Here is a 21,947-nt window from a genome sequence, read left to right on the forward strand (position 1 = left end):
TGGATCAAATGTGTTTTTTTGGTACTCAGGATTGAACCCAGGGGTGCTTAACCACTGAGCCACATCCCCAGCCCTTTTTATTTTTTGAGACAGGGTCTCGCTAAGTTGCTGAGGCTGAGCTTTGAACTGGGATCCTCCTGCCTTAGCCTCCCAAGTCTTTGAGATTACAGGCATGCAACTCCGGGCCTGCTGGATCAATTGTCTTTATGAAACAGAGTTCATTCATCTCATTAGAAATAGAATACCAAAATACAGAGGGGTGATAGATACTTCAAGAGACAAAGCATTAAGAAAACAATATTTTTCTGTGAGGGTCAAAAAGAGGTGAGCCTTATTTTTATTAAATATGGGCTGCGAGTTATCAATCTACTTCTGTGGGGTGGATGCAGCCTGTAGCTACTTGGGCCTTTATTTTTATTAAAGGCAAGGAAGTGTATGGAATAGAAGTAGGTATGGGAAGAACAGATCAAACCACAAAGTCAGGACCAAGATGAGAAAATACAGAGATGACAGCCTTTAGTAGTCTTAGAGATCCATCTTAGAATATAATAAGCAGTCTCCCTCTTTGCAGCCATTGGCTATACAATTTCAAAAGCAGCTCACCTCATTAATCTTTATGTGCCTCTGGATTCCATTCCTGAAGCAAAACCAGGTTTTCCGATACTTCTGTAACAAAGAGGTGTACTTGGTTTCAACCCAATTTGTTACTAACCTGCAGCCTGAGGTGGGGGCTGAACTGTGGCCCTCTTCCGAGGTGTAAGAGCTGGCTGGATGGGAAGGATTCCTGGATTTGGCTGAGTCTGCCCAGCTTTAGGCCTCTGGCGGGGTGCAATTGAAGTTTCTGTGGTGGGAATGGGATCTGTCAGTCTAGAAAAAGAAAAGTGGGGGGAAGAAGATTCATGTCAAATGTGGCACAATGGGAGATGGGAGGGTAGAGTACATAATGCTTTCTTTCCCCTTAACCCTTATCCAAACCTTTCAGATCTACTAAACAATTCCCAAAGGATGGTCCATAGGATGTTACAATGTTATTAATGTCTTGAAAAAATGCTTGGTGGGCAAAAATTCTTTTAATACAATGACTAAACTATATTGAGCAGATTTCTTTCCAGCAGATCTTTTCATGTGTGAATATGCATGGTGAATTTGTATGGAATGCAATGTTTCTCAAGCTTATTCACTACAACTGAGACCCTTTTACTCAATACCTCCTAGGATTTCCCAGAATACACTGTGGGTAATGATGCAAAAAGGGGTTTGAGGCAGGTGTTTTTCAGAGATTCAGAAAACTATAATTTGGTTGAAGACAGTTGTAGGGCTGGGGTTGTAGCTCAGTAGTAGAGCACTTGCCTTGCATGTGTGAGGCACTGGGTTTGATCCTCACCTCCACATAAATAAATAAAATAAAGGTACTGTGTCCATCTACAACTAAAAATAAAAAATTAGGAAAAAAAAAAAAAAGAGACAGCTGTCAAAATGGTCTCTCTAGCTGGGTGTGGTCATATACACCTATAGTTCCAGCAACTTAGGAGTCTGAGGCAGAAAGATCCTAAATTCATGGCCAGCCTAGGCAATTCCTTGAGACCCTGGCTCAAAATAAAAGGGCTGGGGGGACTGGGGATATAGCTGAGTGGTACAATACTTGTCTAACATGCATGAGGCCCTAGATTTGATCCCCAGCACCGAAAGAAAAACAAAAACAACAGCAACAAAAACAAAACCGCAAAAAGATCTCTACAACGAAAAGCAAATGAGTGAGTCTGACCAGAAGGAATAAGTAAATAATTTGAGATAAATCTGGAAGTGTAACAGAAACACCATCCCCCATCCTTTGTTTCTGCAGTACTAGGAATTGAACCTAGGGTTGTTCTACCGCTGAGCGACATCCCTAGCCCTTTTTATTTTGAGAAAGGGTTTCACTAAGTTGCCCAGGTTAGCCTTGAACTTGTGATTCTCCTGCTTTAGCCTCCCAAATTTCTGTGATTATAGGCATGTGCAACCTTGCAAAGCATGTACTCCTTTTCAGAGAAATAAAAATTTTAGCTTGCCACAGTGTTATTCAGAGTAAAATAATCACACATTCTAGCCTCTTTTGCAACCAAGTATGGCCATGTGTCTAAGTTCTAGCCTTACAAGGAATGTAAATGGGTTGCTGTTTGGCAGTTTCTAGAAACCTTAAGAAATAACTGGTGCATGTCCTTTGTCTCTCTTCTTCTTTGGCCATTCCTTGATCCTGCTGCTTTGAATGGGGAGAGGCTGCCATACTGATCTATGAGGTCACTGGCCACACCTGTAGGGATGGTAGAGTGATGAGCATGAAGAAATCTGGGTCCCTGAAGACCTTGTGGAGGAGAACTGTCATAACAGACCTGGCCTACTCACCTCCAAATCCTGTTTATTTATGAGAAAAAAATTAACACCTATCTAAAATAAGACACTGTCATTTCAGACTTTCTGTAGCCACCAAATCTAATCCAACTTACAGAGGGAAGACTGCCACCTGGCACACTTATTCCTTGTGATAGGGTTAAAGGCCATCATTCATTTACAATAGTTCAAACAGTAAACTATGACCTAACTCAGATCAGAGTCCACTGACCTTTGAAAATTGCACTTAGGGAGTATAAATGAGGCTAAGGCCAAAATAAACAAGCTTCATGAATATTTCCAAAACATGTCTGGCACAACCTCCATGAAATGCAAAGCAGGAAGCAAAGGAGCTGGCCCTCTGTACTTCCGCATGATGTAACTCTAAGGTATGGCCCTCCTGTTCCTTGTTGACATCCTGTTAGATGCTCTTGTGCTGGGCAGAGAACTGATAACATATAAGCTATCCCATCTGGGGTGGCTATAACCTGGGTAAAGGAGGTGGGAGGGAAAATGCAACAGATTTTGGAGGATAGGAGAAAGGTGTAAGAGAAAAAGTCCAGGGTAAGGGAGGTAAACAGACTTCAGTGGAAATCCAAATGCAAAACTCTTCACATTGGCTTCCTGAGGGGAATATTGTAGAAACACATGGGATTTAGAGTCAACAAAACTACATTTGAGTTCTAGCTCCCCACTAACTTGTGTGATGTTTGACATGTCATTTAGGCTCTTTCAGCCTTAGGTCATTTATGTGTAAAATGGAGAAACATGCATGTGGATCAATAAATATGAAATTGCTTTATAAACTGCAGAGGGCCCCAAATGTCAGCTGCACGGCCATCTCTGTGTGTGCTTTGAAGGCATACAGAAAGGGATCTTGCTCTGCCTTTGTACATGTCATGTTTGGTTTTGTACATGATTATAATAAACCTAGAAGATTGAGTTGATCAAATCAGCTCCCAAAACAAATCCCAAAGAGGTGAGCATGGCAATAATTACTGTCGGAAATTGACAAATTACAAAGTAACAAGGTTTACTTGTTTGTTAGGCAAGTTTGCTAAGTTTGTTAAAAAACAAAGTCTCATTACTTTAGAACCGCACCTGGAATAATTCTACCCACACAGTAGGCATTCTGTAAATATTCAAGACATTTTAAAAACACAAGTTACTTTTCTATTCTATTAAAATCCACATATTACCATCTAGGGTCCTTTATTGACACTGTTTGCTACTAAATATTTCCTTGTCCCAGGAGGAGGGGCAGAAAAAGGAGGAGCATAAACATGTCCCTGGCCACCCCCAGAATTTGTCATCTGGAAGATGTGATAACCATAAAGCAGTGTCTGGCAGACTTTTGGCTACAGGGGTGTAAAAGACCAATGCCAGCTGCTGTGCTCCGGGTTTACCCCAAGGCCACGCTTCCCATAGACTGTGCCCAGCCCTAACATTCCATCTCTAATCTGGAAGGAGACCCCTCTGCTGGATGACTCTGGTGTGAAGGCTCCTCCTCGATATCTTTGGTGAGCTTTCCTTAAATTGTGTGGAGGTCTGGGTTACACTCTCCTTTCTCCTTTCTCTCTCTGGGTCGGACTTGTAACTTCTGACGGTCCTCCCAGCCTTTCTGGCCCCTTTCCTGTTTTCTCTCCCTGGGGTGTTTTCCTAACCCTGTCTCTGCGTCTTTGCATCTTTGTGTGTATAACGGTCTCTTGGCATTTGCTTCTCGGAAGACTGAAGGTGGCGTAGAATGTGATTAGTCTGCACTTTCCTAATGTGGCTAGAGCCACAAAAGTAAAAAGAAAAGGAAGGCAGACAACTAGGGTGGTGAACATGGCTAACCGCAGGCCAGGATGCATGTTAGGACACTCCTGGCCAGCAACACTTAAAGTCTGCCCTTGCCTCATCTCTGAATATCCCTGTACCTATTCCCATGCAAAAGAACAGCTGTAGGGTCTTTGATTCTCTTTCAAATGTATATCACACTATTTTATTATATGGCTCCTGGCATTCCTGAAGAATAGTTTCTGCCTAGGGGAGACAGGACTGTCTCTGGTCATGGTAAAATGAGAATCAAGAAACACAGGCAATCTCTGCTGTGGTGCCCCAGCAGGATGCTCATGAAGGCACTTCTTACCTGGCCTTTGGCTGGGTCTTTTTTGCAGCTGCCTCACTGGCTTTCACCGGTTCAGGAAGTTTTGCAGGAATAGGAGAATTCTAAAGAATGAAAGGGAAATAAAAAGGCGTCACAGATTTCTCTGTAGAAGAAAAACCAACCTGATGACAAAGCATTACTTTTGGGGGTGTTTAGGTGTGGGTTTCAGGTACTTTTCTCCCTGCTAGAGGGAAGTTAATAAAATGCATACCAGACTCAAGACACCATGAAAGGAGGTGCCTGAGAAGAGGTGAGTGCAAGCACACACTCCTGGACTGCTTTCCCCTTCTACACCAGGCAAGGCTCACTGAGGCTTGATCTTGGTTCCCGCTATTGTATAGCTTAGAAGTGATGTGATATCTGAGAGAAATCAGAGTTGACTTAGGTGCCAAGTAGGGTGTACTCCACCTTCCAGTCAGAATGTTGAGAGAAAACCGCAGTCACCCCGTATGACTGGTTGCTGAGTGAGTGCCCCTTCCCAAAATGGGAGGCGCTACTCACTCCACAAGCAGAGCACTATTCCCCTGGCTTGGATTCTGCACCATCCAGCACTGCTCTTTGAGGGAGTGTTGAATCACAAAGCAAGTGCTTGCTACTCCTGAGCAAGTGCCAAAAGAAATGAGTCTGATGAAGGTTACTTTTTATAACTAGTTACAATCTTAATGCTTTCAATTATATTTCACATTATTTACTTGAAAAAGGGGAGAGTGGGACTGCAAAAGAAAACATGGTCACATAAAGTTAATGTACCACATTCCCTGTTTCCATCTTGGAAAAATGACAAACAGAACGTGAGCTCTAACACTGGCTTTCTAGGAGGGTCCTCTCATTTCCTCGTGTTTCCACGAGGGAGGAATTTCCCCTAGAAAACTTCTAGCCTCTCCTCTATGCTTCAAGCATTCCTCTCCCAAGAAAGAGGAGCAGCACATTTGATAAGACTGGCAGGAAGAAGTGGGCTCATCTGGTTCATCCTTACCTTCCTTTCTTTCTGGAAAAGGCTGATCCTTAGGAATCAGGCATTTCCATCTCAGTCAGGTGGATTTAAAATAGGGAGTCTGACAGGACAAGTTATGTCTTCCAACCCGACCTTTTTATCAACAAAGCCAATATTCCCAGTGCCATCTGAATCAGTCTCACAGCTGATGCCAAATGTGGCAGTGAAAAGAGGAGTATTATTTATCAGTCCCCTCAATCCTTAACACTGGCATCAAAACATTTATTACTGGAGAAAGCTTCATAAAAATTTCAGATTAGAATCTATTTATTGCCAGGTGCAGTAGCACACACCCTATCCATCCCAGTGGTTGAGGCTGAGGCTGAAGCACAAGTTCAAAGCCAGCCTCAGCAACCGAGCAAGGCCCTAGGCAACTTAGCGAGACCCTGTCTCACAATAAAAAATAAAAAAGGGCTGGGGATGTGGCTCAGTGGTTAAGCATCCCTGGGTTCAATTCCTGGCACCAAAAAAAAAAAAAAAAAAAAAGTATTTATTATAGCATCCATTAGTAAAATGTTCAAGGGATTAGATTATGTCATGAAAAATATGCCAAAATTGGGAATGGAGATGTAGTTCAGCGGTAGGGCCCCTGCCGAGGACGCGTGAGGCTCTGGGTTTCACCCCATCACGGCAAAAGCAAACAGTAACAACAAAAAAGCCGAAATTGTAAAAAGGGTGTTTGCAAAGCATTTTACACTGGAAACCAGGAGTGTAGACTTTAAGAATACGTGGTGTAGAAAACATTCACATGGTCTGATGTGTGTGGTCCAAGTATGAATTACACATGGTCAATGTGGAGGTGAATCAAGAAAGTACTACTGTAAGGAGGGAGAGCAGTGGAGATGGGCTGGTGGGACAAGTCCAGGGCTCCCCCAGGAAGGCAGCTGTGCAAGTCACAAGACAGCAAGATGGCCACTCTTCACCCAAGCATTCAATTCAATCCCTAGGGAATTTTTTGTTTCTCCTGTTGTTGAGAGTAACTGCCTCAGTTTTATAATTAAATTCAATGGGAAAACTGGATTCCCTTTATACTGATTCATGGTTGGCTTTGTTTGAATGCTTCCTAATAGATAAAGCAAGGGGCATGTACATTCACTGAAGAGACTGATTAACACCCCAGAACTCAAATGACAACATGATAATGTTTACTGCTGTTAACAAGTACCTTTCACATACCTGTACATTTGGAATTGGGCATTCTTTCTTGAGAAGTTTGAATGAGAAGTAGGAAACCTGGTAAATGTCCGGTCTTTTGTCAGGGTCTGGTTCCAACATATACCCTGTGACAAACACATGTGAACTCATTAATAATATCCTAACAGTTATTACATTAGCTAGGGAGCATAACTTTTCTACTACCAAAGTTTTGATATTTTTAATTTTTATATCTCATAAAAGTCAAATAGAATAATTTTTCCTAGAAAGGGAAACTAACTTTCCTAAAATACTGACTATCCACAAGAAAATAAACTCCTGGAATTATAACAAGCTACCCGAAGTTCACATTCTGTGCCATGCACAAGAAGGGTGCAAGCTCTGAATCTGAAAGTCACCACCTTCATGTCTGTAATACCCAGCAGATTATGTGGTTGAGTTTCTGGCTTGCTTGGTTCACAGCCTCTTGTTAAACAAAGATTATTCTTGATACTTATAACCCAAACCCAAACATCATGAATTCACTAACTAGTCTTTTGCTGGTGATAATAAGTGGTTTCCAATTTAAGAGAAATTATAAAGTAACATATATATAGATCTACTTTGTGATCAATAGATCACCTTTCTATTTCCAGGTCCTTTAAGTTTCTGCCCCTCTCTGAAACTGTGAAAGCCCTCAGGAAAAGTCTTTGAGAAGACACAGACACACAAGTAAATATACCAACATGAGTGCAGGGCACTTCCTGCTTAAGTAATAATGAATGGTTTGAATGCTAAGTTCTGAAAAAAAATCAGTGAGGTCACGCCTTGGAAGGTCGAGCAGAAGAGGCAGAACAGAACAGTTGGGGGACAGCAGAGAAAAAAAGACAGTCCAGGTGAAAGAACAGTGTGAACAAAGGCAAACCTGGAGAAAGGCAAGAGGATGATGCTCTGCTACATGGGAACAGGAGCCAAAAGATGGGGTAAAGAGATGGCTTTGTGGGTGGGACAAATCAGAACATGAAGATCTTAAATGCCATGCTAAGCACTTGGGCCCCCCTATGGGACCATTGGCAAGCAACTCAAATTTACTGAATAAGGCATGAGAGGGTGGCAAGGGTAAAGAATGAGGAGAGAAGCTGGTAGCCAATATACCAGAACAGGTTGGAGCTGACAGGTCTGTATACACTGTGGTGACAGAAATGAGAGTAAGAGAATCAATGAAAAGAGCAGCAACTCAAAAAAAAAAAAAAACAAAAAAAAAAACCAAAAAAAAACACCAACACCAATGCAGCATAGGAAATGAGATTCTTCTCTTTTGATTGCTAGCCAGATCCAAAGAATATCTTAAAGTTCACCCATCCAGGTTTGAATGGCAATACCAACAAGAGAAACTGGAAAAAAAAAGGGGGGGACTCTTGTACTGGGGGTAAAAAGAAAGGGAGGAGCCAGGTGCAATGGCATATTCCTGTAATCACAGTGGCTCAGGAGACTGAGACAGAAGGATTATGAGTTCAAAGCCAGCTTCAGCAAAAGCAAGGCACTAAGCAACTCAGTGAGACCCTGTCTCTAAATAAAACATACAAAGGGCTGGGGATGTGGCTCAGTGATTAAGTGGCCCTGGGTTCAATGCCAGGGGAACAAAATAAGGGGTGGAACAAGGATAATAAATCCAACTTTATTTTTTCCACATGAGATTTTTATTTTCTTCCATTGTAGGTGCAGTCAAATTATACACAATGGTGGTATTCACTGTTACAGATTCATATGTGCACACAATTTAACAATATAATTTGGTCAATGTCATTCCCTTCCATTTCCCTTTTCCCTCCCTTCTGTCATCCCCTTGTTCCTTTTCTCTAGTCTACTGATCTCCCTTTGAACAAATTGAATTTTAATCCTGTGATTGCAGGGTCATAATGGAATCTTCAAATAGTCTGCAGACTGAAATAAGAGTTCAGGAAAGATGTCAGTGCTATAAACATTCTTAAAGAATTGTTTTTTCCAAAATGAATTTAATACATTCTACTGTCTGTCAGGTAGAATAAAATTTTTTTTAAAAAATGAATCTAATGAACAAATATTAAAAAGAAAAAAATGCTACCGATAGTATCAAATTTGGTTTATTTTCTCATATTTCCTTCTGATCTTATTTACATAGCTGCAATTCTAGTTTAGATATAATGCTTTACATCTGAAAACAATCCAGCCATCATTAAATGCCACATTTCATTCCTTTAAACACCTCCCCATTAATAAATGAAAGAGGCTGATTAATTAAATTGGCACAATGAAATGTAGAGTCACTTAAACGCTGTAACCATGTGAACATGAACAAGTCACCTATGCTTTTGTGGTTTCAGTTTCCTCATGTGCATATTGGGGATAATTATATTTTAAATATACAGGGTTATAAGAATTAGAAAAGGTACAAGCAGGCTCTCAACACATGTCAGATGCTCCACCTTTGTTGCTGATTCTGTTTTTTCCAGTGTACCCTACCCAAGACCCAGTTTGAGTTGCTCAGGATTTATGGTTCTTAACGGTTAAAACTCAGATGCTAAATGCCTGGACCAATGTGGAAAGATGATAAAAATCTCTAATTCTTTAGCATTTTAGCACAGGGTCTTATGCAAAGATATTTATTCTACCATCTGGTTAATGGATGTTAGTACATATGCTTGCTATGATGATACAAAAAAGTAGGGAATCTTAAGACTATTTTAAACAAAGCATTGAGTTTAGATGCTTGTTATAAAAATCCAGTGATTAACCTAAAATGAAAGAAAAAACGTAGTTCCATGGAGTTATATAGTCTTAATTATGTATTCATTCCAGCCAATGCACTGCAATCATTTTCATTTGAGTTGCTTCCAGTTTTGCAAAGATGAATTTCTTATCATTTGATATGAGTCAGCTGGATTCCTTTGGAACCAAAGCTTTTATACAGACTGCAACAGGACATAGCAGTAGTGTACTGCTCAAAGTACAATTAGGATTTCTGCTTGTGGCTGGCTCAGGTGTGATATAGAGCTTAGATTTCTAGCAAAAAGACCCACCACTCTAATGAGACACTGTGAAACTATCCATGCATTCCCAGTTATTATTAGTTGATTAAAAAAAATCTTTACATCCAATTCTTCAGTCCTAGAAGCCAATCTCTTTATCCTCCAATTTATTCTAGTGATTAGAGGTAAAAATGTGAAACCAGAAACTTGGAATACTTACTAATAAGGCAGTGCATGTCTTGAGAATATCGAGAGTTATCAGGAATTGTGAAGCTTCCATCACAAATTGCCACCTGACTTTCCCCAAATGGCAAAGTGAAGTAGCATAATTTATACAACAAACATCCAAGGGCCTAAAAGAAATAAAGAAAGCAGACTGCTATTAGTAGTTTATTTACCATAATTGCAAGTGGATCTAACCAAAGATTACTGGCACCATCTGTATTTACTAGCACCTATAAAAACTATATATTATTAATCTATTAGAAAATTGAATTTAGAACTCAATGCGACTATTTAGCAGCCAAATTACATTACTTCTAACAATATTACCAAATTCTGCTCCAGTAAAGAACAAGTATTTTACCTATTTTGCTCTTAAAAACTAGAAAGTGAAAACCACCTGAATAATTTTCAAAGCGCTTTAAAGTCATTTTCTTTTCATGTTCCAAGAAGCAGTGGCTGGTCCCCTCACATCAAGAACAGCCCCGAGGGAGAAGTAGACGATGGTATGGTACATGTGCTACCGTGCTATAGCACTGTCTGCATTAAACTTGGGAGTTTACAGTCAATGACCACTGATATCTGGGGTGTGGATAGGTTAGTTGACACCTACCCAAATGTCTGCCTTCGTAGTGATGATTTTGCCACTGTACAAGTTGACCATTTCTGGTGCTCGATAGGACAGCGTTGTGTATCTACAATCAAGAGATTCGTTTTTTGTTAAATATATCAATGCTAAAATTATAAACCAGGAGCAGCAGAATTTTTTTTTTACATTAAGAGAACCCAATTCCCTGGGAGCAATCTGCAGAAGAGATTATGAAATATTGGTGCAGATAAAATGAAAGGCTGTCCTCGGTATAATATTATCATCACACTATGGCCTGAACAGCAGACCTTCTAATCTAAGAACATAAGGGGGCCCCAGAAACAAATGTACTAGGTAAGTCCTAAAAGTAACTTCTCTTGCATGCTCAAATGACAAAATAATCTCCTATAAATCTGATACTGTTGTCTGATACTGTATTTTGTTTATTTGTTTTTTAAAAATAGAAAACCCTTTAAATATGATTCAACATATGCAGCACTGACTGGGATATTCGGGAGACCAGCAGAAAGTGGGCCCCAGTCGGGGGTGGGGTGGATAGGGTCAAGGGTCCTTGATCTTTGTTCCTGGAACAAGGCTGAACAGTGTTCTTATCTCTGGTTTAAGAGTAACATAAGCATACCCTCACAGTGAATGTTGTGGTGTTACCATGTATGTGATTTGTGCTGCTCCAATCTCTAGATCCCAGATGGGACTGGCTTAGGTGTCCATCAGGGCCTTGGACCAGAAGTTGTCTTGTCTCAGGCCTGGTTGCCTGGGGTGATGTATGAAAGGGGAGTGAGGTTCTGATCTAGGCATGCATGCTAGACCACTGATTTATTAATGGCAACAAGGAGTGCTGTTGCCTGTGAAAAACCCAACACTTTAGACAGGAGGGGAAATGAGTCAGGCTGTAACTGTACCCACAAATCTAAAGCTATTTCTCAGGGAAGTCAGTGATTCAGTGTCTGCAGAGACTTCACTAGCCCCACCATCATTAATTCCACTGGGCTGTGGATGAGCTCCTCATAAGCAGGAAGGAAGCAGGGTTCAGTAAAAAAGCACATCTGTCTAACAATGTCATATTAGCTGTGATAACACCTGGAAACATCACAGTACTTTCATGACATCACTTACCTTTTTATGGGCGTGTGATGTCATAAATAAAAATACCTGTATAAAATGATCATAAGACCATTGAAAAGTGGTATGAGATTCCTTCATTTCACTCTGCTGATCCATGACTGTGAACCCTTCTCATCCTTCACTTAAAATCAAACCACCCAACTGTGAACAGGATACTCTGAGATGAAGGATAACTGACTGGTACCATTTTCTTCCCATTCTGACCATCACATTCACAAGCTGCAAGTAAAGTTACTCATTTGATAAAGGACAAACGTCCAAGAAAGAAGGAAAAGCTTACTTCTTAATCTCATCTTCTACTGCATTAACTCCCTCAGCTTGTGGATTCTGAAATTTGTTGGTGGCACTGCCAAAGTCACACAGGACATAGTGGCCTCGGTCATGCAAGAGGATATTTTCAACCTGAAAAACAAGCACCGAAGTACCCATTTCAAGACATTGTTTAGTAATGCATGTGAAAATATGGTTTTATAGTCCCATAAATAAAATATTTTATTTCTGGCAACCCTGTGAGTGTGCACAGGTAAGTTATTCCCCACTGAGAATCTCAACAGGGGCCATCCCAAGTGGAACAAAAGGACAGACACAGGAACAGGGTGGAATGAGGACAGAAAGGATGAAGAGGGAACTCCACAAGGAGGGAAGCCAGAGTTCCATTTTTCCAGATTTCCAGTCACATTTCTCAGATCTGAAGAGATCGCATACTTTTGAGTTCTTATTCTTCTTTTATTCTAGAATGTTCTCCATGATTCTCCACTTCCCTATCCAATTGCCGAATTATCAGTTGTCTTGCAAACCCAGATTCAAAAATTACTTCGTTTTTGAATTTTCCCCCATTCAGACAAGTGTCAGTCCTTCCCCATTTTCCTACAGTACTTCATTCTCCTACGATGTCAATTACTTCACTTGGATCTTTTAGTACATTTAACAATGTTTTAAAAAATCAATCAATCAATGTTTTTACTAGGTTAGGATTTTCAGCTTTAATATTTTTTATATTATCATTACTTCTCAAAGCAATAAAATATCTGGTGGTAAATGGGCAGTTTCCTGTTAAAATATTACCCTCCTGTTTTTTTGTTTATTTGTTTTGTTTTTCTGTAAATGAAATATTTGGGTAGTAAGGAGTTCTAAGTAGCAGGGAGCTTATAAGGACCAAAACCTAGAGAAATCTCTGGTATCAAAGCCCTCTTTCTGTGAAAACAATTCCAAAATAGAGGGCACTGTGTTCTCAAGATTAATTCCTGGTGTAGGGAAACTGAGCTGACTGGTATGCTGGAGGACAGACCTGGCTATGCGTGGGCAGTAAAATGGCAGCCAAAAAATCTTGTTAGGCCAATAAGACTGTAGTCTCCATTGTCTTTTGTCTTCAGCCTTCCAAAAGACTGATCACCTTTGGAAAACAAAGGCAAGAGTAGACTATAAGCTCCTTAAAGGCAAGTATCATCTCTTAATCATATTTGTAGTGTTCTCTACCCAGTACCTACCATAGTGCTTGGTATAGAAAATGTTTGTCAAATGGAATTAAGTAAAAAATCAGAATTACACGTAACGTGTGTATGCATGTGTGCATGCACACATGTGTGCACTAGTGCTGTGAGCACCCTGGTCTGTTAGAAGTAGGAGTCATGAAAAACCCAGTCCCTACCACTACTACTAGTTCTTTTAAAATACCTAGGCAATTATGGTAATCTTATACTTTTACCTCAATTTTCTTTTAATTCTTGTAAACATTAAATTAAGTACATGTTTTAGTCTCTATCTGTTAATTTCAATTATTTGAAGTCTTTGTTGCAAACTGATTCTGCAATTTATTGTTTCTTATTCCTACTGAACTTCACTCATGGAATTACTGTTATGTGCAGTTTTTTGTTGTTAACTTACATCCTTAGAACTTTATCTGCAGGAAGTCTTTGAGACCCCTGGGTTTAAGGTATACTATTTTGCCAGAGAGGACTGGAAAGACAAGGCTGGTGCATCTGGGAACATTACTAACCTAGAGTTACTAATCTAGAGTTGCTTGATTCTAAAATTTTGATCTTGGCATTAGCCACAGAAGCAGTGAACAATGCTCTGCAGATATGTTCTTATGATAATGAATTCTTACTCACATAACTATAAATTAAGAATAACTGGGACATACTTGTTCCCTTGAATTAAGATGGAGGCAGACAAATATTTCTGCTGTCTACAGCTTTTTATAAAGCTCATCTATTTATTCTATTTACACAAAAAGAAACAGGCTACCCTGAGCATGTACTTATTTTAGGAACCTAAAATAGTTCCAACAAAACAATAATGTTTTCAATTTAATTTAGAAGTTATAAAATAATACTAATCATTTAATGAGCTTTTACAATTGCCAGTACTACTGTATTTGGCACATGGATTATTCCACTAAATCCTCATAATGACATTATTATCCCCATCTTGTAGATGGAGAAAATGAGACTCAGAGTGATTAAGTCACTTCTAAATATCATGCAGCAAATAGGTGGTGGAGCTGGGAAGTGACTCTAAGCAAACGAACTGTGACATGGACAATTACCTTTCTTTCAGGGCAGGCAGCAGGTCAGAAGAAGAGCAATTACTCAAGGTCCTAACTTGACTCTCCAACTATGGTAGGGGTTGTGATGACCTGCCCAGTACATTGGATGGGGCTTAAGAGCAGGGTTTTCTTAATTCTTTGTGTCCAGAAATGCTCCCACCATAGAATCTAGTCAATGTGGAGCCAAGTGTCTAAATACTAACCAGACTCACTCAAAGTCTCCCAAGGATTCCTTATATTACCTATTTTGTTCTTTTATTTAATTGCTTTCTCTTCATCATTCAAATTCCAGACATTTCTAAAGACCTTGCTCAAGTCATGACTTCTCAGAAAAACCTTCCATAATCTCCCTAAAAAATCTACAGAACTTAAAGTAGACAGGAGGTGTCAGAAAGGCCTTTGGGACAAAGCAAGCTATGCCCATTGGTTACTTATTCTGTAGTCTATGACTGGTTTTGTCTGACAGCAGAGTTTAACACTTGCAACAGAGACTGTATAACGGATAAGTCTGAAATATTTACTTTCTGGCCTCTGTAGAAGTTTGCCAACTTTGGTCTGTAATGTAAACTCAATAATCATTTAGAATTCTTTTGCGGACTGGTATTTAATTTCTAACATATTTATGCTTACTCTCCCAAATAGAGCACAAAACCTTTAAAGCCAGGGCATTGTACTATACCTATAAATCCTCCACAGTGCCTCGTCCAGTACTGTCCATACACCATGGACACTTAAATGTTGCTGATAACATCACTTACTCAGCATCATTCAGCAACAATCTTCCCCTTGGGCCTTATGAACCTTACAGCTCATGTGAAACCAAGCTTCTCCCACTCTGTGTGTATACTCCCTTTCTGAGTCAGCTTCTATGCTTTTAATGCTGGGCTGTACATCTAGAAAACTAGAAAATTAATTCATGGAAAATCACAAAGAAGGCACCTGGAGGGACCAAAACTGCTGTTGGGGGAGGTAGGAGGACTAAGAAGACAAAGGCAGAATAAAAAGGAGGCAGACTGTTGTCCTGATAAGGACTGTAATCCCTGCTATGGCTGTTTTTCACATTTGTGGGGAGGATCAAATGAGATTATGAAGGTGAAATCTCTTGGCAGTGGCCACCTTAGCAATTGGTGCATTCTCCACCCACTCTCAGTGTGTCCTTTGACTTGTGGTCCTGTAAGAACCTCCAAGGCCAAGCACTATCACACTAGAATACTCCACAGAGAGCATGGTAAGTGGTAGCAACACTGGGATTGGGGGGAAAAACACCTCAAGGACTATTTTTGAGGTTGACCTTGATCAAATCTTTAGGCCTTTTTTAGCATGTTTTCATCTGCAATGTGAAGCTGATAATATTTGCTGTTACAAAGCAAGTAAGTGTATGTGAAAGCAAACTGTAAACCTCCCACAAATATAAGACATCACTACCATTCACTTATAAAAAAAAGTATTTGAATTTCTACTGCATGCCAAGTACTTTTCTAAGTTCTAGGGAAAAGGCTGTGAACAAAACAAAGCCCAACCTCTTATGGAGTTTAAAGTCCATCTGGGGATAAGAAATTAATTATAATTGTCTGGTGGTGGTAAATGTTATTTAAAAATTCTAGCAGGCTAAATAAACGTAAAGTGAAGAAGTATGTTACTTTAAATAGCAGTTAGAGATGGTCTCTCTGATGAGGGAGCAGAGACCTGAATATGGAAGGAGCAGCCATGAATCATCTGATGGAAGAACATTCCGAGCAGAGAACAGTCAGCACCAAGATCCTAAGACGGATGTGTGCTTGAGGTACCGGGGGCATGGAGACAGGTCAGTGACACTGGACTACCATTGTATTTAACCTTGGTACTGAAAAGAAAAAAGGAAATAAAGGAAATAAAAACAAAACTGAAAACATGGGACTGGTCTATTATAGGCCAGTGCTGTCAAGGCTAGGAAGATAAGGTAATGTGGGGCCTTAGAAGAAGTAAAGTACTCAGGTAAGAAAAACTAATTACAGGAACAGAGTAGAGGGGCAGGAGTGATGATAATAATGATGATGATGATCTCAGCAGCTAACAGGATGTACTATGAGCCAGACAATGCCCCATGCACATCTGGTGGGGGTACTGGAAATTAAACCCAGGGCAACTTTACCACTGAGCTACATCCCTAGCCCTTTTTATTTTTCATTTTGAGACAGGATCTTGCTAAATTCTTGAGGCTGGCCTCAAACCTGTGATTCCCCTGCTTCAACCTTCTGAATCACTGAGATTACAGGTATGTGCCACCACATCTGGCAGTGCCCCTATGCACTTTTACCTATAGTACTCATGCAATTCTTACAAAGTCTTATTGTCCACCTTAACAGGTAAGAAAAGGGAGGCTAGAGAAGTGACCCAGCTTGCCTGAGATTACAAGGCTGGTACAGCTCAGGCTGTCTGATTGCTGGGCCCATACTCTCTCCCACCATACCAATATGCATCATTTAAGGAAGGAGCATAGAAAGTTAAGATTGGTAAAAGAGAAAACTGAAAAGGAGAGAAGAACCAGAGAAGTAAACAAAGGAAAGTAAGGAGGGTCACTTAGGAGGTATTCAGTATTTTTAAGAGGTCAGCAGTACATACAGCCACTTTAGGAAATCAATTTAGTCAAAGTAAGAGAAAGTAAGCTGGGTGCAGTGGCTTGGGAAGCTGAGGCAGGAGGATTCCAAGTTCAAGGCCAGCCTCAGCAATTTAGTGAGGCCCTAAGCAACTTAGTGAGATGCTGTCTCAAAACAAACAAACAAAAAATTTAAAAGGTGGGGAGCACTAGGGATGTAGCTCAGTGGTAGAGCACTCTTGGGTTCAAATGAGAGCAGGTGCAAATGGTCCAGGAGTGAGGTGAGTAAGGCTGGGCATAGGGTCAGTGGTGAGGTAGACCTCCAAGTGATGTTCATGTACTATCTGCCAAACACTTCAGAGAAATGCACAGTAATGTCATTTTGGCAAAGCCCTTAAGACTTTGTAAGCCAGGATAAAGAAACTGTGGCATATATATACAATGCAATATTACTCCACCATAAAGAATGATAAAATTATGGCATTTGCAGGCAAATGGATGAAACTGGAGAATATCATGCTAAGTGAGATAAGCCAATCTCAAAAAACTAAAGGACAAATGATCTTGCTGATAAGTAGATGAGGATATATAATGGGGGGTGGGAAGGGTTAGCGTTAGGGTTAGGGTTAAGTTTAGGGTTAGGGTTAAGGAGGGTGGTAAGAATGGAAGAAGGAAGGACTGTATAGAGGGAAAAGAGGGGTGGGAGGGGTGGGGGGGAAGGGGAAAAAAATAACAGAATGAATCAAACAACATTACCCTATGTAGATTTATGATTATACAAATGGTATGCCTTGACTCCATGTACAAATGGAGAAACAACATGTATCCCATTTGTTTACAATAAAAAAAAGAAAAAAAAATATTTCAGACTGGGGATCTAGCTCAGTTGGTAGAGTGCTCACCTCACAAGCACAAGGCCCTGGGTTCAATCCCCAGTACCGCAAAACAAATAAAAATTAAAGAGAATTAGTAACCAAAAAAAAAAAAAAAAAAAGACTTTGTAAGCCAAAGACTTGTTACCATTGTTGATAATCTTCATATATTTCAGTTCTTTGAGAATTCAAACCTGCTAAACCTTACTCCCCATCTATGGGCCATTAAAACTGTCACTGTCAAACTCTGCTCATAGCTTTCACTAAAAGGTCTAGAAAGCCACTTTCTACTGACTTCTTCATTATGTTCTTCCAAACAGGTACAGCATGGAGGCACTGCAGAGAATTTACTACGACTGGAAAACTTGGAGAACTGGCCTTCAAACCTGTTCTTCTAAAAATGGGATGAGTATCTTTATCCTATTTACTTCATGAGATCCAAATCTCTCTTATGACAAAAAAAAGGAGACATCTGTGACTTCAACCTGAATGCCCTCGTTAAGTTTTAACCTTTCTTCCCCTTTTGTAAGTGCATGGGCAACTTGCACAGCAGAAGACAACAAAACAAACAAAAAGCCAGAAATGGGAATGAAGAACCTGGACTTTTTTCTGGTGTGATCCCTTAATTAGTTGAGCAGGACGGTCACAGACTTTCTGTAGCAAGGTGTCTTCAATGGTAAAAGGCAAGGAGTGATTTAGATGACCTCCCCACATCTATGATCTGCAGTAATGATCTTCATATTTCCTCAGATAAATGAAAATTTAAAATGGGGGGAATAATGAAAGGGTTACAATGTGTTTGACGAGAGCTATTCTACAGAACAGTACTTCCGTTAAGATTATTTTTAGAACATAAGCTGCTTAAGGATAGGGACTGCTTTCAGCTTATGTCCTATATGTAACTGGAAAGGAGGAGTGTACGCATGGTTTTGCCTCTGTTCTGCATATGAACGAGTAGACCCACATTTGGAGTGGCTGTGGCTCACCAGGGTCCACATAAGGTCTAATCTGTGCCCTTTCCTGTGTCCCATTAGCTTGTACTCATAGTGGCACCTGCTCCCCTGATGGAAATCCTGCCCACAGAGCAGCAACCAGCTCTCTCTTTGGCCAACCGAAGAATAAAGAACTGAGTGCTGGTTACCACCAGGACTGCAGTGGCTGGTTCTAGCAAGGAACTCAGAGTTCTAGTCATGGAACTCAGAGTGACCAAGGCTCTGTGATATGACACTAGCCAGGGAAACAGGAGGTACAGGCAACTTTTCACTCAGACCTTTGGAAGCTGGAGATGCAAAAGACAAACATGACTGCCCACCAGGCACACACTAATAGAAGTCAACAAAATATCTAGATGGTATCAACAGCTAAACACAAGAACAAATGGGACTCTGCAACAGGCACTGTTAAGGCCTCCTATCCTTACCTTTGCTCCCTGTCTCCAAGGCAGGGAGAACAGGGAACAGTTAGTCTCCTGAACTGTGGCAGGCAAACCTGCAGTACCCCTGACATCTTCAATACTGATTAAAATATAACCACAATCCCAGCAGCTCAGGAGGCTGAGACAGGAGGAGTGCAAGTTCAAAGCCAGCCTCAGCAACTCAGTGAGGCACTAAGCAACTTAGTGAGACTCTGTCTCTAAATAAAAAATAAAAGACAGGCTGGGGATGTGGCTCAGTGGTTAAGAGCCCCTGGGTTAAATCCCTGGTACTAAAAAACAAAACAACAAATGAACAACCACCACAAAGTCTAATACCATGTTTCTGGTGCTGTGCTATTCCTCTGAGATTCCAGGGCAAAGCCTGGGGAACAGAGTCTGGCAACCTCTCACTCCTGTTACGGTCTTGTCCTCTAATTCCAGTGAAGGAAGAATCTGGCACCCTGCTGTCTTAGCTTCCACTGATTTATTCTGCATCCCCAGGCAGGACACTGAGGTTTGCACCCCAGGGTCCCATCACTGGGTGGTACTGACCACCACCTAAAAGCAGCATGCTACAAGGCATTGTTCTCCTGAAAATACATCAACCCTGCATGGAATGATTATCATTTAGACTTTAATCCAGTAAGTGTTTAAAAAGGTAAGATAAAAGAAGAACTTGGTTTAAAAAAACACAGCAATATACTCTAAGTGGTTCCCCTATTGCCCTCTGCCTCCTCCCTTGTTTGTACCTGTGTCCTGTAAGGTATTTACTATTCCAGGATATGCCCAGAGACTGACACATACTCTCATTCAATCCACCCTAACAGAGCAGACACTGGCATCTCTACTTTATAGATGAGGAAACCGAGGCCCAGAGAGGTTAAGTGATTTGAGGAATCAGGTAAGGAACCTAGGAAGGAGGGGCTAGGAGAACATAGTGTCTCAGAGATCCAGGAAAGAGAGATCACAAAGGAGGCAAAAGTCACAGGGTAAATAAGACAGGGCCAGAAAAATGTTTCTGGCAACACAGACAAAGTTGCCTATATTAATCTCTCATAGCATTTATAAATCTGTTGGTATCAGTCACACAGTATTAAAGAATCAGCACAAATAGGAAATCTGACATTGTATCATGTACTAAAATATCTTACTGTATTCCATAAATATGTTCAATTATTATGGGCCAATTAAAAATAAAAATATTTTAAAAATATGAAATCTTACCCCATTTGATAGGAGTACAGGCCAAAAAGAGGCCCCAGATCACAAGGGTCATAGGAACAGTGCCTGCCAGTCACACTTGTCCCCTATTTTCATGTCCTTCACAAACTCTTCTCCAAAATGAAAAGCAGGGATAGAAGTCAGGTCCTTAAATTTTGATATCACTTCTTATTTAGAAATACATGTTTTTGGATCTGGAATAGCCCTTCAAAGGCCCTAGTGTTAAAGGATTGGTCCCCAGGTTGGTACTCTTGGGAGCTGAGACCTAGTGAGCTGGGAGCTGGTCTCTAAGTCTTTGGGGGTGTGCCATGAAAGGGGATTAGGCGACCCAGTCCCTTCCACTTTCTCTTTTTTGTTCCCTAGTCATGAGGTGAGAGATTTTGCTCTGCAACACACTTTTTTTTCCTCCCACGGTCAAGGATCAAACCCAGGGCCTTGCATGTGCTAGTCAAGTGCCCTGCCATTTGAGTTAAATCCCCAACCCTTCTGCTATAATGTGTTACCTTACCATGTGCCCCAAAGCAATAGGATTAATTGATCATGGACTGGAACCTCTAAAACAATGAGTCAAAATAAACCTTTTCTCTCTAAAAATTGATTATCTCACATATTTATTATAGCAATGTAAAGTTGATTAACACACATGCTAACAGGATTTAACCAAGAATTTCACTCACTGTTAAAGGTTTCTAGGGAAAAAGTATAAATATATAATTTATTTTTTCTGAATTTTTATTCATGCATTATAATTATAACATAATGGTGAAATTCATTGTTACATCTTCATACATGTATACAATATAGCAATTTAATTTGGTCAATCTCATTCCCCTTTCCCTTTCCTTCCCCTGGTCCCTTTCCTCTACCTCTATTGGTCTCTCTTTCATTTTCATGAGATATTTCCCTGCCCACCATCTTTATTTTCCTTTTTCTTCTCTAGCTTCCAACACGGACCCCTGACTCTCCACGTTTGGCTTATTTCTTGTTCTCAAGTTTCATTCGCTTTCCTACAAATGACCTAATTTCCTTCTTTGTAACTAAATAAACTCCATTGTGCATATATATATATAACATTTTCTTTATCTATTCATTCACTGACAGACACCTAAGCTGGTTCCATAGTTTGGCTATTGTGCTACTATAAACATTAGTAAGCATGTATCACTATAATATGATGACTTTAATTCTTTAGGATAAATACCAAGGTGTGGTATAGCTGGGTCATATGGCGGTTCCATGTTTATAGTCTTTTGAGGAACTGATTTGCACAGTGATTAAACTAATTTACAATCCCGCCAACAGTGTTGAAGTGTTTCTTTTTCTCTACATCCTCTCCAGCATTAATTACTTATTGTATATATTCTTGATGACCAGTATACTGACTAGCGTGAGAAAAAATCTTAGTGTAGTTTTGATTTATGTTTCTTGCCTTAGAATTGTTTTGGCTATTCTGGGTCTTTAATTCTTCCAAATGAATTTTAGACCTGGTTTTTCTAGTTCTTGGATTCTGCTGAGGATTATGCTGAATCTGTATGTTGCTTTTGGTAATATGCCATTTTAACAATATTAATTCTGCCTCTTAATGAACATGGGAGGTCTTCCCATCTTCTAGTGTCTTCTTCAATTTCTTTCTTCACTGTTTTGTAGTTTTCATCATAGAGGTCTTTCACCTCCTTGGTTAGATTCCTAGGTATTTTACTTTTTTGGAGGC

The 21,947-nt window shown here is 40.2% G+C and overlaps 1 protein-coding gene and 1 long non-coding RNA gene across 22 annotated transcripts in view; one reads left to right on the forward strand and one right to left on the reverse strand.

The window, feature by feature from the left end:
* AAK1 (AP2 associated kinase 1) overlaps nucleotides 1–21,947 on the reverse strand; it is a 180,540-nt gene that overhangs the window by 47,817 nt on the left and 110,776 nt on the right. For all 21 annotated transcript variants that reach the window (XM_079110819.1, XM_079110822.1, XM_079110823.1 and 18 more), the window contains exons 6-11: nucleotides 11,887–12,008; nucleotides 10,488–10,569; nucleotides 9,873–10,005; nucleotides 6,687–6,790; nucleotides 4,499–4,578; nucleotides 713–867 (exon numbers count right to left, since the gene is read on the reverse strand). In XM_079110819.1, coding sequence (XP_078966945.1) covers nucleotides 713–867; nucleotides 4,499–4,578; nucleotides 6,687–6,790; nucleotides 9,873–10,005; nucleotides 10,488–10,569; nucleotides 11,887–12,008 — 676 coding nt within the window. The remainder of the gene's footprint in view (nucleotides 1–712; nucleotides 868–4,498; nucleotides 4,579–6,686; nucleotides 6,791–9,872; nucleotides 10,006–10,487; nucleotides 10,570–11,886; nucleotides 12,009–21,947) is intronic.
* Nucleotides 874–20,954, forward strand: LOC306644202. Its single transcript, XR_013759195.1, has 3 exons — nucleotides 874–3,887; nucleotides 16,332–16,408; nucleotides 17,922–20,954. It is a non-coding gene; the product is annotated as an uncharacterized lncRNA (long non-coding RNA).

This window comes from Sciurus vulgaris (assembly GCF_902686455.1).
Source record: "Sciurus vulgaris genome assembly, chromosome: 14".
Taxonomy (NCBI): domain Eukaryota; kingdom Metazoa; phylum Chordata; class Mammalia; order Rodentia; family Sciuridae; genus Sciurus; species Sciurus vulgaris.